At 34.5% G+C, this 16,467-nt stretch overlaps 1 protein-coding gene across 2 annotated transcripts; it reads left to right on the top strand.

Annotated features, from left to right (window-relative positions):
* The first annotated feature begins 7,763 nt into the window (after nucleotides 1-7,763).
* On the top strand, nucleotides 7,764-15,264 carry emx2 (empty spiracles homeobox 2). 2 transcript variants are annotated; one of them, XM_062995757.1, is made up of 3 exons: nucleotides 7,764-8,296; nucleotides 10,324-10,508; nucleotides 14,997-15,264. In XM_062995757.1, exons 1-3 carry the CDS (start codon nucleotides 7,849-7,851, stop codon nucleotides 15,162-15,164), a joined length of 801 nt encoding a protein of 266 aa, XP_062851827.1. In that variant the 5' UTR covers nucleotides 7,764-7,848; the 3' UTR covers nucleotides 15,165-15,264. The 2 variants fall into 2 exon arrangements, with proteins under 2 accessions (XP_062851827.1, XP_062851828.1); XM_062995758.1 differs by lacking the exon at nucleotides 10,324-10,508 and having other exon boundaries at nucleotides 14,997-15,203.
* Nucleotides 15,265-16,467: the final 1,203 nt, after the last annotated feature.

The raw sequence follows: 16,467 nt of genomic DNA, 5'->3' as shown, positions 1-16,467 counted from the left end.
ATTAACGCAATTAACGACAATTAACGTATATATTACTCACTGTCCATTTTATCAGCTCCTCTTACCATATATATATATATATATTTATATCCTCAGTTAAAGCAGAAGTTTATAAATAATAATAATTATAAAATAAATAATTTAAAACAATTTCCTTTTCCTTTTCGCATTAAATTCAATGACAGACTAAATCATGATTTAAAATGAACAATTTTTATTTGAGTAATAGTTTGTGAACAGGCTACTATAATCACTAGGGTTTTGCAAGATGCTAGTTTTAAAGGATGCAAATAAAATCATACCCAGTTATATTATTTGAAACAATGTCTGACTAAATCACCTGTTATTTGTTTAGATCAAGGTTTCCCCAACCAGTGGTTTGTGGTGGTATTGTAGTGTGATAAAATGTGAATGTCACATTGAAATACAGTACATAGTTTTTATAGCATATTATTTTTATTTTTTTTTAATTATGGAATGGATCATAGCATGTGACAGATTAAATGTACATAAATCACTTTTCATTGCTAAAATGTTTTAGATGGATACTTTGTCATGAATTAGCATTTAAAATTACTTAAGAGTTATGACATTTTTCCATTTCATTTTTATGTTTTACCAGAATCACTTGGACAGTAACACACCCTGGACTTGACCCCAATTTATTATGTGGCCTCTGCCATACACCCCCCCATAGACATAGCCAATCATGTCTTTATGTAGACAACCAGCCTGCCCACAGCAACTATGCGTGTGCACTTAAAGACATGTTGTGATGGGTTTATTGTGGAGAAACTCTAGTGGCCTGCACAGAAGCCTGACTTCCACCCTGTTGAACCTTTGAGATGAATTGGAAAGCAAGCCTTCTTGTCCAAAAGCAGTGCCTTATCTCACAAAACCTCTTAATCGGCACAAATTTCCACAGGGCAAGAAGAGACAGGTGTAGGTGCTCAATATTAACGTCCATGGTTTTAGAATGAAATGTCCAACAAGCTTTGGGTCAGGTGTCTGCATACTTTTGGCCATATAAGGAATATATGTCCATGTGTTACAGGACCACCCACACATTTTAATCCTCTATTTTGCTTTACAAACAAAGGAATTTAGAATGCAACATTTAGTTGTTTCAGTGCGCCTCTGTGTTTCGGTTTGGCTGCTTTCACAACGAAAGTCTTCGTTTGGGGACAATCAGAGGGCTGAATTCCCACGGCAGAGGTGATGAACTTCCCAAACTGGATTAGAGCTCCGTGTTTGCTTAAACTCTTTCTGCAGCTCCTCTACAGCTCGGTGGATGAACCTCGCTGCGACCTTGTAACAGCGACCTGAAGCTTTCGCTAACCGCCGTCTACTGTTGTGTTAAACTCAGTGAAAATGTGTTCATTCTTCTCCCTGCTTTATGAAATGTGTCAGGTGGTACAAAATGCTTTCAATTGGCTTAAAACTGAACACAGGCTATACTAACGATTTACCCATTGAATCCATGTGTGCTTTAAAAAGTAAAGATACACTTCTGTCCAGAATCTGTTGTTACATTTTCCAAGTGGTTAGTGTTTCATTGTTTTCTAATCATGCTGTGCTAAGTCTTTGAGTTGCATTTGAGACTGAAGTAATCTATTCTGTTTTGTATACTGTAAAGTACCTTATGGAACTGACTTGCTACTTGCTTCCTCAAACACAGCCAACAGGCCAAACTGCATTTACCACCAATCACACTGGTGGTAATTGCATTATGTCTCCTTGTTTGCTTGAGTGAGATCAGTAAGGTAAGTAACTTAGCAAACGACACTACTTAGTAAAGTTATTGGACTACTGGGCCACCAGGTGCCCTCTAGTGAAGCCTGCAGGCCTTACTTGACGATTTTAATGTAAAATAAATCTAATAGTAATAAACCATTTTAGGGAGGCTCAGTGGGTAGCACTGTCGCCTCACAGCAAGAAGGTCCTGGGTTCGATCCCCAAGCGGGGCGGTCCGGGGCCTTTCTGTGCGGAGTTTGCATGTTCTACCCGTGTCCGCGTGGGTTTCCTGCGGGAGCTCTGGTTTCCTCCCACAGTCCAAAAACATGCAGTAAAGTTAATTAAAGACACTGAATTGCCCTATAGGTGAATGGGTGTGTGTGTGTATATATGTGTCTGCCCTGCAATGGACTGGCGCCCCGTCCAGGGTGTTACTGTGTGCCTTGTGCCCATTGAAAAGCTGGGATAGGTTCCAGCACCCCCCACGATTCGAATTGAATAAGCAGTTAAGACAGTGAGTAAACCATTTTAAAGTTTAAATAATGCATTTTATTGTATATTTCATATTACTATTTTTTGTAACTGAAGTCAAAAACTAAGTTTCCTTTTCCCTTTGTTCTTTACATTTTAATGAATTATCTGACTGCATTATAGAGATCAAACCTTATACAGTAAACCCTTGAGTTACAAACGGTTTACCATACGAACATTTTGGGTTACGAACGATCTTTTTCAACTTAACGTACAAACAAATTTCGGATTACGAACCGAATCTCTCTCTCTCTCTCTCTCTCTCTCTCTCTCTCTCTCTCTCTCTCTCTCTTATGGGAAAAATAGGTTTAACTAACAAACATTTTGACTTAAGAACAGCCCTTCGGAACCAATTAAATTCGTAAGTTAAGGGTCCACTGTATTTTAAATTTTACCTATGATGTTTTTGCCGGCCAAATAAAAAATCTAAATTTGCTTTCAACTGACAAGCTGGGCAAAGTTACAGTTTAAGGTAATCTCACTTTTCATCGAAAGAAATGTTTACGATTTAGTCAAAAATACAACCTAGATGTGACGTTGTAACGTTATGATACTTTTGCGTTGTTGTGGATGTTCAGTTTTGGTTGAGTTGGTGTTTGTCATTGACGTTAATATTAAATACGTACATGAATAAGTCAGAATAATGTTTTAGTCCAAACATCGGTAAATATTAATGTCTTGACTATATAGCACGTCAGCTGAAAAGCAAATATAATGTTTTTTGTCATGTAAAGGCCTACAAAAAGAACAAAATATATGGTTCCTTCACCTTCACTTAATCGTTTGAGCGAGTGGAGTAACTAGAAGCTCATGGGCCCCAGTGCAAAAATAAATTTGGGGCCCCCTCAACAAATTTTATATATATATATGCTGCATGCTGATAGCTGATCAGAATGAATTAAGGGTAGGTGCAATTAAATTAAAGTGAAGTGAGTTCATTTCGTTGAACTTTGGTCTCCTCATTACAAAATCACAGAATCATATCAACGGACACGATTACGATAAAATAGCATTTACAATTGTAACCGCATTTTAAGCGAAAAACTGACACGCGACTGTAAAGTACAGAAATGTAATTACATAAATGAATAAACCTTGATGTGAAATATTTGTAATGTGAATGAATTAAAGTTTTCCGTCTTATGGTTTATTACAGAATCACCAGCCTCTGTATTCCACTAAATTGTCTGAGCAAGGCAGTAACCATGAATTAAACATTGCGGGGGACCAAATATAGCGAGTGGAATGTTTATTTCTAATTTTACATCATGGGGGGTGCACTTTGAGCTTATCTAAATATTGGCCGGGGGCGTGAACCCCCTATATATTCTTTGCTTCTGAAAAACTACAGATGACAGACCTTTTATTTAACCTGTTTTAATCATAAAATTAAGAACTGTTTATCAGGCTCAGCTTACAGTAATTTATCCGTCAAGTAAATATCTGTATCGTGTAAAAAGAAAAATCCGTTTTAAGATGTTAATTCAGATTATTTTACGATCACCTCTAACTCTGTGTAACGAAAAGGATTCAAGTAAGAAATGATTCTTATATAAGTTTTCATATGAAAGACCACAATTATCCTCTTGCTATTGAAATGTAATATTTAAGTTATACATTTGTTTAAGCTTTAGACAACAACTTAAAATGAACTATTGTATTGTTTTGTGTTTGTTATAATTCTAATTCTAACAAACTAATAATACACTGAATTGCATTACATGCAAATTTGTGTTAGTCTCATTTCTAGGCTTGTAATGAAACCTTAAAGACCGTTGTAATAATGATGATGATGATGATGATGATGATAATAATAGATACCGATACCATTTTTTTCTTTTTTTAAATATTAGGGTAAAACATGTTAAAAAAGTTGTATCCTCGACTTGGTCTAAAAACAAGTCCCTATTTGAAAACAAGTCCCAGAAGTAAGAAGCATTTTACGTTTATCATCAAAATAAATAGCAGTCAGACATTAGAAATGCTTAATTATGTATAATTTATGTAAAAAACAATTTAATGTTCCTATACTTATATGTAATAAATGTAATAAATATATGTATTCTGTCATTTGTGGAATTTAAAATTAGATATCCAAATATTTGGAGCATTTTCTTAGATAGTCGAAACAAATCTTTAGAAGCATTTTGTGTTGTTTTACACATCAGTTAATCAACAGGTTTCCTTTAGGCTGAGGGGTTTAGTAGACCTGAATGTTGAGAATAGAACGTAAAGCCTTCTTCAAATCGATCATTTATACCCAGGTTTCTTGACAATACATTTAAAGTATTTTTCAAGTATTTTTAAAACTAATTTGAAAGACTTTGTTGCCGTGATTTAATGTATTTAAAAACTTTAAAAGTCTGTCAATTTAGTGTACTAAAATAATGCAAAAATAATTTAATTTACATTAAATGTAATGCAAATTTAAAGAACTATTAAGAAATGTATAGTAATCAAATCAAAGGTAAAGTAATCAAAGGCTGGTAACAATAAATTCATCGTTAAATGTAACTTTTTTATTTAGCTGTGATCGTGCCACCTAAAATCAGGAGGTGAAAAAGATGATCCTTTTTTAATATTTCATCTATAAAGAACCCAAAAAAGATTCCCACTGGCCTCAATCTATATAAAACATACGTTTGATTTTTGCCCAACACAAAAATTAGTGCTTCTAATTTTCTATCAGTGTTACAGGTTACTATGAAGTTTACTTAGTCACGCAAAGAAACACGAAACAGTACGGTACGTCAATTCTTCTTATAGGAAGCAGTAAACTTACCAATTGATATTGATACGCAATCTTTATAAGGGGAATTATCTTTTTTTATTCAGGGATGCGCCAATCGATAAATCGAATAAAGAACATGGATTTAAAACATACTCATGGTACTTACTGTAAACGAAGGAGCTTTTGTATTTTTTGTGTTTTTGCTCAAGAACCGCAGCTTTATCGTTTAGTGACTGTTTTATAAATATACCAACAGGTGGCGCTACATCCTTAGATTTTTAGACATCTAAACTCCCACATTCCACTGAAGCTTTGGCGTTATGATCTGAAATCGAACACACACACACACACACACACACACACACACACACACACACGCACATAATTTGGCCACGACAAAGCAATAATAATGATAAAACAATAATAATAATAGTAATAATAATCATAATTATTATTATTATTATCGTTGTTATTATTATTATCATTGTTGTTATTATTATAACAACATTAACAACAAAATTTTTATTATTATTATTGATAAATTCAACTAATATAAAATGAAAATTCATAGTATACTGTGTCCAGAGGCGAGTCTGAGAAACAATAACAAAATTATCTTAAGGTTTTAAAAACAATTATACAGTTAAATAAATCGTTTTCTAATGGAACAAAGTCATTACTGAAACTGGCGGACTGCGACTGACATTACGCTTAATAACGTTTTTATGTTAAAAAAGCATATCTTTACGTCGTAAGAAACAAAAGCTCCGTTTTTTATTCATGGTATCGTGAGTTTATCAGTTATTACAAAAGTGCAAAAAAGTTGCACAAAACCTTCAAATTATGTAAGTTTGACGACAATATAAAAATCGTAAAATGTATAAAATCTCAATGGAAATGGACGAACGTATTTTCTATTCTTTATGGGAAAATATGATTCAGAAAGTGTAAATCATCAACCTAATTTGAGTACTGCAATTTAATAATATTAATAATAATTTTTGAATAACCGCTTTATCCTGGTCATGGTCCCATCTGGTCCGGAGTCACCCGGAAACACATAGCGCAAGACAGAAATGCACACTGGAGAAAGCGCCAAGCCATCACAGGCCTTAACATACTTACACTTTTATATATTTATGTGTTATAAATAAGTGCAATTTTATTGTAGCCAGTACACTTACTTGCATGTATTTGGGAAGTGAAAGATCTGGTATACCCGGACCACACAGTGACCGACGGACAGGATTTTGAAAGTTCTATAGCAGTCATGTTGCTCGCTGTACGGCATTTAATCTACCTGCTGCGCCATAGTGCCGTCCACAATAATAATAATAATAATAATAATGTATCATAATAATAATAATAATATATAATAATAATAATAATATATAATAATAATAATAATGTATCATAATAATAATAATGTATCATAATAATAATAATATATCATAATAATAATAATAATAATATATAATAATAATAATAATAATAATAATAATATATTTAGCATACATAGCAGCGATAGAATATAATAAAATATCTATCTATATTTTTTAGTCTTATATGGAAAACTATAAATTATATTTAGAAAGAGTAAATCATCAACCTAATGTGAGTTATAAAGTACTGCAATTTGTAATACTACCACTACTATTACTACTACCACTACTACTACTACTACTACTAATATAAATATAAATAGTCACATTTATAATAAAAAAACAGTATCTATCTATCTATCTATCTATCTATCTATCTATCTATCTATCTATCTATCTATCTATCTATCTATCTATATTTTCTAGTCTCATACGGAAAACTATGAATCATATTCAAATCAACCTAATGTAAGTTATAAAGAACTGCAATTTGTAATACTATTACTACTACTATAATAATAATAATAATAATAATAATAATAATAATAATAATAATAATAATAACAACAATAAAACGACCAATGATACACAGTGTTTATAGTAATTGCGCGCAACTATAAACGGACTCAATAAATTCGCAATGTTCGTGCGCTTTATGGGTCATTTAATGAGCGCTTATATAGCGTAATGGGCCTCTTAACAAACGAAGCTGAAAATCTTGCCTGTGTCTAATAAATGAGCTTTATCCCCTCATGCTTCTGACCAATAGAGAGAGAGAGAGAGAGAGAGAGAGAGAGAGAGAGAGAGAGAGTAAACTAATCAGATAGGAAAAAATGAAAACGTGGTGAGACGCAAAGCAAAGTGGACTCGAGAAGACAGAGAGACAAGTGAGAGAGAGAGAGAAAATACTAGATAATAAATTTGAAGTATTGTAAGCAAACAACAAATCGTTTTGCTGCTGCTGCACTCAGATAAAACTCAGTACCGGCTTTAGCACAAATCACGGCTACAGCGCGCAGTCATTGCGCAAACAACTTGCAGACAACGAAAAAGGCGCACAAGTTCCTGCAGAAAGTGCGCTGAAGGGGTGCACAGGAGGTGCGTAAGGAGTGAGAGTAGGGGCGATTCCGTTCAGTTTCACTCGAATCCTCTTCTCTCTGAGAGTACAGACTCACTTTAGAGACTATCCGGAGTCTTTAAGGCAAACAGCAAGGAGGACCAATCATCGAGCCATCCCGCCGGCTCCGGACGAGAGGAAGTGTTTACAGGATCGGCTGTTAATTAGGCTGAACTGAATCGCCTCCACAAGTTGACGAGAACTGGTCCGGGTGCGCCCATGGATCTGCTGGAGACGCAAACCGCATCCATGTGTGCGTTTTAAAAAATTTTGGTTACTTATTGGAGTATTTTCCCCCAAAACATCGAACATTTAACTGCGCGTGAGAGAATAGCGGACATATTTTCAACACCATGTTTCAGCCCACGCCAAAGAGATGTTTCACTATCGAGTCTTTAGTAGCAAAGGATAATAATCCTCCTCCACTTCCAGCACTGCCTGCGTCCCGAGCAGAGGAGCCCACGCGACCCACGGCGGCGGCAGCGCTCAGCTATGCCGGTGCCAGCCACGTGAGCCCGTATTTGAACGGCTTCACAGCTGGAGCCAGAGGCGTTTACTCCAGCGCGGACCTTATGTTCGCCGAGGCCATGTCTCATGCGCCCAGCTCAGCCGTGCCGGTTCATCCAGTCGTGCCCGCACACCATCCACCGCCACCGCCGCCGCATCACGCGCTGTCCGCTCACCACGCGCTTACTTCCCCGCACGGGCCGCACGCATTATTTGCCAGCCAGCAACGGGATCCAGCAACTTTTTACCCTTGGTTAATACACAGATACAGATACTTGGGACACAGATTTCAAGGTAAATCTGTTACTGCATTTTATTCCATGTTTTATTGTTTTATTGTTGATTTTCCAAAGTTTGCATGATTTTTCGTTCAGACTATTTCCTTTCAAATTAAATTAGCTTTATCTCTGACAAAACAAACAATTTATAAAAAAAAATGTTTGGGATGCAAATCTACACGTTTAAATAAAAAAAGCTCGACACTGTAAAACAATTATCTAAAACGAACACCGTGTTTGTTTTTTAATGCATTAATGCATTTTGGATTTTTTTCCCCACTGTAAATAAATAGACTTTTTACTCTGTCCGATAAAGTACACACTTTACAAACGTAGTTTTAATGCCTCATTATGTAGCAACATAAATAGGAAAAGTAATTGGTTACACAACGCGTTATTATTTGAATTAGATCGAATTATTATTTAAATTACGCAAATGTTTTTGAATGAGACTTTTTTAAAACAAATAATAGTAAAAAAAACATTTATTATTTACGACGTGTATGAACAATATTACACTTGTCAAAATGTCATATTTTAACAATATTTTCAAATAAAATAAATAAACTCCTCACATGGTAAAGTGAAACTATTTTACAAACCCAATCAAATGTTATTCCAGAACATTTTGGCTACATTTGTACAACACAGTGATATAAATAGAGAAAGTAAAATCTCCGATGCATGTGTTTATTACTTACGATTATTAGGCTATACATGTAATAATTTTAATACATGTTTTATAAACAGTGCAATGTATGCAATTGTTAAATCAGACGTGTTTAATCAAATTAGGAAATATTTATCTACAAAATTAAAAAATATTTTGAAATAAAGCAGGATAAAATACAGGCAGCAAAACTGGAAAATTAGATTGACCTAAACGGCTTTAATTTTTTGTGTAAAATAAAAACACACGTTCCTGCTCAGTATTCAAGTACTATGTTTATGTGTGTGAGAACTGTCATTGAGATAAACATTTAACAAACATTTTTGTTAGGATATCAAAATAATAAATGGTAAAATAGGTAATAATAATAATACATAAAGAAAACTAGCGTTTGCACTTATCAAGTACAGGCCGTATAAACACCACAACATAACGCAGTGTTGCCGTGCTTTTACCTAACACCGCAAACCAAATAGGCCTCTATATATATACGTATATATATATATATATATACAAAATTTTTTGTTGTTTTGCCAAATATAGTCAATTATTTTCAACATGTTTATAAATAAAGGCCTGCATATTACAAATCGGAAATGTGGGTAACCTTACATTTACATATTACGTATCAGGAATGTGTCAATAACCTTTAATTTAATTTGCATATAAATAGGATTTTATAAATCATAGTCGAGATACAGCACTTGACAATTTGTTGAATGCTTTTCCAAACAGAACTTTTTTGTTCTTTTCAATGAAATTCTCGTCACATGATTTTACTTGACTATAAAAGTTAACTGTCAGCTGTGTTAAAGGTATGTGGCCTATGTGATGTACGGTACAGCATTATGTATACGTTTTGGTGCTACAATGAACAAACAAAATCAGTCACACCAAAATACGCATTTATTATGGGAAATCATTTATCATTTTGTGTGGCACCATGAGAAGTTTAAAGGATCTACACTCATTTAGTGTTCTTTTATATCATCGACGCAAAACCCTTTTCTGGTCAGAGTCTGTAAACACTGAAGTTTTACTGTTTGCTGTAGACCTCTCTGACTTTATTGTGATTTACAAAACACCTTTGCAACTCCAGCCATGCACACGTATATAGTGGAACGATATAGTGTTTTACAAGGCCTGCAAACCGTCATAGAACAGTGACACTTCAGCACTGTACCATGTCTTAATGGTTTTTATGTCTCTTGCAAATTTTAACTTAATTGACCTTAACATAAACGCAGTTTTTGGACTCTGACGCCAATGTCATGTAGTCTGATTTAATATTACTGACAGTAGAAAATATGATTAACTTTTTGACTGTTACATTGTGAGCAGAAAAGTAATTTTTCCCTCGCACATTCTGGCAGGAAACGAAACGAGTCCGGAGAGTTTCCTGTTGCACAACGCGCTCGCCAGGAAGCCCAAGCGGATCCGCACAGCGTTCTCTCCGTCGCAGCTGTTGAGACTCGAACACGCCTTTGAAAAAAACCACTACGTCGTGGGAGCGGAGAGAAAGCAACTAGCGCACAGCCTCAGTCTCACAGAAACTCAGGTAAATAAGATGTTTACTGGCCTTCTTTAGATCAATGTATGGCTTAAATTAGCTTCTTTGGATTTGGTGGTTTTAACAGCAGTGTTTGGTAGATTGGCATGACAAAGTGTTTTTAACTTTCATTCTTTATTAGATTAACTGAACTGATCAAAGCTGCAGTAAAGTTTAAATTTGATGTCTTTTTTCTCTCAGTGACCTTACCTGACTGTGAACTTGTGATTGAATTTTGGGAGTTGGGAGATTTTTTTTTTTTAATTAGACATTTATATCAATTTATATATGTGAAAGATAAATTCAAAAAAAAAATCCAACACAATATTAACGCCCACTGGATTTGTACTCAAAATGTCATCACATATTGTCTCCTCATCCCCAGACAGAACTTGACTATAGTACAACCATTAGAATGATCTGCGCAGGTCAACAGATTTTTCAGATTTGAAGTTTCAAGTTCATTTAAAACAAATCCTCGTTCTCTATTTGTTTTCTAAATTCCTGAATAGCCAAAAGCTTAACAGGTACATACAGTAGCTTTAAAATAATTAAAGCTTTAAAGGAAATTGCACCGTTCGTCAACTGTATTCGACATTTCTTCTAATAATATGCTTGTTTTTAATGTCGTGCTTTGCATGGCAAATCAGGTTTTGGGGCAGTGGTAGCTTAGTGGTTGAAGTACAGGTGTAGTGATCAGAAGGTTGCTAGTTTCTGGTCCTCTGTTGGACCCCTGAGCAAGGCCCTTAACCCTCGATTGCCTCTATTGTATACTGTCCCAAATGTAAGTTGCTTTGGGTAATGTTACAGCTCATGGGCGTTATAGGCAGCTTAATGTGTTTGCTTGTTATTTGAAAAAAAAAAAAAAAAAAAAAAAAAAAAAAAATAATAATATATATATATACACAAACACATTTCATACGAGGAAGCTGTTTGCTCTGATATAATAAACACTGCCTATAATTATGCGCACAGTTTATTACATTTTTGGTGCATCTTTAAAAAACAAACAAAACCGTTTAGTTAGTTGATAATCTTTTTGCAAATTGAGTTATTGCAATTCATGCCATTATTCTTCAAAAGTGCACTATTATTAGGGTATTATTAATAATTTGGTTATTTTTCTTTTTTCTTGTTTGTACCCCACTGGATATTTTGCGTTCTTTTTGTAATGCGCATCTGTGTTGTGTGACAGTGACAGCATATAAATATTTTGTCTTTGTAAAGAAAAGCAGGTTTTTATAAGCACCTGAATTTACCGTGTAATATCGATTTAACTGTTAGCTGCCTACAGGAAACGCCTGGCACTTAACCGGTTAAACGGCTTAAATGGGGCACTTCTAGAAAGAGGCGGATGTGATGAATTTTCCCCTCACCATATTTAGGATCGTATTTGTGTTTATACGGCTCGGTGGCCATATTGTGCCCGGTATGAGCACCGACCCCTTTTTTAAAACGAGGCCAAGAGAGAGAAATGGCCTATATAGGAGCCACTTCAATGCTTCAATTAGCTTGCTGAAAAAGCGCATTAAATTCACCTCGCTGGCCAAGTTCACTTTGCGGCTGATATGAAGGATAAAAGATAATGAATCAGGCAAGGCGAATAGTACACCCACGAATAAAGTGCACAATAGAAAAGTTTTCTCCTCTCCAATCCTTCTGTAATAGGATTAAAAGTAAATCTTTATTATGTGCATCTTTAACATAGATCCCCTATTAAATTAATGACATGGTACTGCACATTATTGAAAGTTTTTTTTTGTGTTTAAACTGCTTTTTTAAGTCGTGTTGCAACACGTGTATATAGATATAAAATATAGTCAATTATACTTTATTTTGATACAAAAACGCAAATTGCTAAATACATATTTGTACCTATCCTAATTTACACCTTAAGTTTACCCTATTTCAGTATTTTTTCACAAAGGAAATTAGTAATAAAATAAAAAAGACTAATGGTTTAAGGTACTCTGTCCTACATTTGCTTGCTTTGCATTCAATTGCATTCAATTTCCCTTCAAAATATATAATGAAAATATTTAATGACAAAACCTTACTAAATAGATTATGAATTGTGCATTTAATATTCAGACATCGAATATTCTATGCAGCCCAGAAAAGAATGACACATTAACGTTGTTTAAATTGAACAAAACGTTGGACAAAACTTGTATGTGTAAATGGCATGAATTGTTTTAAGTGTTAGCTCATAATACAACATGTTTACTATGGTAAAATGTAATTACTTTTCACACTGATCAATTAGACAAATCGACAATCACTTTCCCAACTTTACCCTGCTTTCCATTACATGGCATATAAAGCATTTTTTCCGTCAAATTTACAATTACACTAAAAAGTTTTTTGGAACGCAGAAATAGCTCGAAAACTACGATAAAAATGGAAATTTTTTATTTTATATTATTATAAAACCTAATAAATAACAAACAAAGTAGCTTTTACTCTTTGTTTATAACTCCTTGTTTATAAAAAAGAATGTATAAGCCAGCCGAAAGACTAAAAAAACCCTGTTTTTTGTCTTCTTTTTGTTGGTGTAGACTTCAGTGTTGTAGCTGGTTAAGAAAGAGATCTCTAAATCGAATGAAGACTGCCTATTAAGGTTCTGTTCTCTCGGATAGAGTGACTGTGAGGCTTTTTTGTGCAAGGCTATTCATTTTTTTCAGGCCCGTCACTGATACTAAAGCTGAGAAGCCAGCTCTTTTTGCCTGGCCAACAGGTGGGAAGTAATGAAGTCTTAAGTACTTAGTTACTGTGTTTACTTACGATGTGGATACGGAGGATCTCTGAACAATATTTTAGTACTTCGTTAAGTTTAATAAAAATCCAACGTTTTACTCAGTATATTTTTAAAACAGACCCGCCATTTTTAAGGGACAGCTTTTATCAAGGTGCATCAAGCACTAAATACAGTTAAAGAGGGGAGTCGATTCCTCAGGCTTTGAAAATGGAATCGATTGAGTGGATTCGGTTCAAGATTGCATAAAGTCTGTACAGTGAAGTTATTTGCTCACTCCAACAGTCTTTTACTATGAGAAAAGCAGCAAATATAACAAACAAAAAATGCTGACTCATAATGTTTACAGACGTAACGAACTCATAATTAATTAAGCAATGCTATAATATGAAACCGTCGCTTCCAGAGATGATTTTTCATTTCAGAACTCAATTTTAACCAAGAAGCATGATACATCCTTATAACTGTTGTATTATTCTACACCATAGTGAGGTTTAATATCTTGTGTTTTTTATTCGTGTAACGTTTAACAAAGAACATCTTTGGGATTTTGAGCATGTACTTTTACACATTTAGGTTACTGGAGTAAATAAAATCTTTATCATACTTTTACACCTTTTACTTTACTAAAATATGGGTTACAAATGTCTTACTTTATTACGAATAATCATACTTACGTAAAGATGGTGCTCTTCTCCCCTGTTGGCCAATGTGTATCATAAACGGGTTGAAAACAAGACATTTTGTGTTACTTTAAACTTAATTATTTTTCTTTTCTATTTGGAGCAGTAAATGTGTTTAGAAATTTATCAATAAGATGAGTTCTAGTCACACAATGTGTGTTACGGTGTTTTGTTTTCTTTAAACCTCAAAGTCCCAGAAAGGCTAAAAATAACACAAACTCAGTTTTACATGTAATTCGATTCATTTATAATTAAAACGTTTCTCACACTTAAACCAAACTATTAAGAATTAAAAAGGACTTATTTAATGTCATTATAATATTGTATCCGTTTTTTAAAAGTTGGATTAACGAGATGAAACAGTCAAACTTTCGAGCTGGCCTATGCGAATATCATCACAGCTAGCTAAAAAATTCAGATCAACAACAAATTTAGTTCAGTTTTAAAAAAACTAAACACAGCAAAAGAGTGCAGTGAGCTACTAGTAATAAAACTGCTTTACAAATAAACTCTTCAAGATGAGTAAATAAATAAATACAAAAATAGACTACTGTATTGTTTGCTTATAATTTCATCATGCTGGTTAGCCTTTAATCCGCTACAATTTACTTTATATGTAGGGAAAACAGATTAGCAGAGAGGTAAATACATCAACCGGCAAACTGACGACATGAATTCAACACAATATTTTGGACGATTGTATAGTTTTTTTTTGTTTATTCAACCATTTTACACAACACCACACTACATGTGTAGGTGAACAGTGTTTACACGTTTTGTTGGGTGTAAATAAAACCAACTGTATTTCTTTTTCATATGCAGACTAAATGCATCAATTACACTTTAGAAAAAAATAACAGACTTTTTATGCAAATCGACAGTTTTTCCTGAATACAATCCAAGCAGTTAAAGCCTAAGGGTCTTACTCAAGGGCCCAACAGTGGGAACCTGAAAGTGTTGTGGCCTGATCCAGCAACCTTCTGATGACTAGTTCAGTACCCTAACCGCTAAACTCGGTTAAATTGTATCAGATTTGTAATTTTCTTGTTTTCTCGACAGGTCAAAGTCTGGTTTCAGAACAGAAGGACGAAGTTCAAACGGCAGAAACTAGAGGAAGAAGGATCAGACTCGCAGCAGAAAAAGAAAGGAACGCATCATATAAACCGATGGAGGCTGGCGACAAAACAGTCGAGTCCTGAGGAAATTGACGTCACTTCGGACGATTAAATACGTTACAAAAGAGACACACGTGGCGTTTTTGAAGCCCGACGGACTCCTGAAGGATGTCGTGGTCGTAGTGCGAGAGGAACGACACATATTAAGGACGCCGTGAAAGACTTGAGAACTGAGGTGGTAAAGCCAATATCGTCCCGTTTCTCTGCTTCGGATCCCGGCAGCTCGAGGGTGAGAAAATCCTGGCGGCGTCGCTGTCAGCAAGAGGCAACTGTCAATACTGTTTCCCACGTTGCCAAGGCAACACGATTGACAGGTAGCACACGGCCACGCCCCCGCTCCAACCTCATTAGCTCACTATCTCAAAAAAACCCCACAACACCTGATCCGCATAGGACATTTGCACTTCTGAGATTTTTTCCCATTTTTGCAAAAAATCAGTTATGTTTTTTTTTTGTAAAACTTGAATTGCATGTTATAGAGCTTTTCCGTGGGGCGTTGATGATTTTAATTTAAACTCATTTTACAAAGTTCGGATTAACTTTTTTCAATCTGGAAAATGTGTGTGTTTTTTCCTTTGTTTTTTTGTTTTTTTCCATAACAGTGTGCAGTCTTTGAATTTATGAATTAATTATCGTGTTCAAGTGATTGTGAAAACGATATGAAGTAGAAGTGCTGCGATAAAGTGTTTAAAGAAGCAAAACAAACTATAAGTACTTACCATGCAAAATGATCCGTGATAGAACTTAAAAATGTACCCGAACCTTGACTTCCTAATTCTTGGTGCGAACTCATTTTTAAGAGTTGCCACAAAAGATTAAAAAACGACGGCCGCCAAGCAGCAAAACTTCAAAAGCACTGAGCGTATATATTCCATGTACAGAGATACTTAAAAAAGTTTGCTAGAGTTCTTTTACCAGAATGTAAGTAATTTTGTGTTTTGTGTTAAGTTTGCTACAATTTTAACACAAAAAATGTACTTCCAAGAAGTATATAATTGTCAATATTTTGTCAATAAAGTTTTATCATGTTGCTCAAAATAAAAAGCGGCTTGATAATTTTGTAAGCAGCACCTTAAACCCTTACAATAAACTAGAACTCAAGTATTTAGAAAAACAAAGTATACATTTCAAATAAGATAGCGAATTTTATTACATAAACTATAAAAAAAAACCTAAAACATTTTTATAGTTTTGAGGTGAACCTGAAGCGTAGACTGTACCAGCCTAACAACCACTGACTTCTAGTGGAATGTTTACTGACCTTGTCCCTGCACCACAAATTTTACTTGGATATTTGATGCAATAACGCGCCAACTCTGTTTCTGTCTCTTCAGAATGGGAAAATTAAAATAAGA

The sequence above is a fragment of the Trichomycterus rosablanca genome, chromosome 5 (assembly GCF_030014385.1).
Source record: "Trichomycterus rosablanca isolate fTriRos1 chromosome 5, fTriRos1.hap1, whole genome shotgun sequence".
In the NCBI taxonomy this organism is placed as follows: Eukaryota; Metazoa; Chordata; class Actinopteri; order Siluriformes; family Trichomycteridae; genus Trichomycterus; species Trichomycterus rosablanca.
Note: the sequence above shows the minus strand (reverse complement) of the source record. Positions and strands in the feature narration are given on the sequence as shown.

Coding starts and splice junctions, on each gene's coding strand:
- emx2 (XM_062995757.1), top strand. CDS start 7,849: ATGTTTCAGCCCACGCCAAAGAGATGTTTCACTATCGAGTCTTTAGTA. Junction 8,297..10,323: donor CTTGGGACACAGATTTCAAG/GTAAATCTGTTA, acceptor ACATTCTGGCAG/GAAACGAAACGAGTCCGGAG. Junction 10,509..14,996: donor TCAGTCTCACAGAAACTCAG/GTAAATAAGATG, acceptor TTTTCTCGACAG/GTCAAAGTCTGGTTTCAGAA.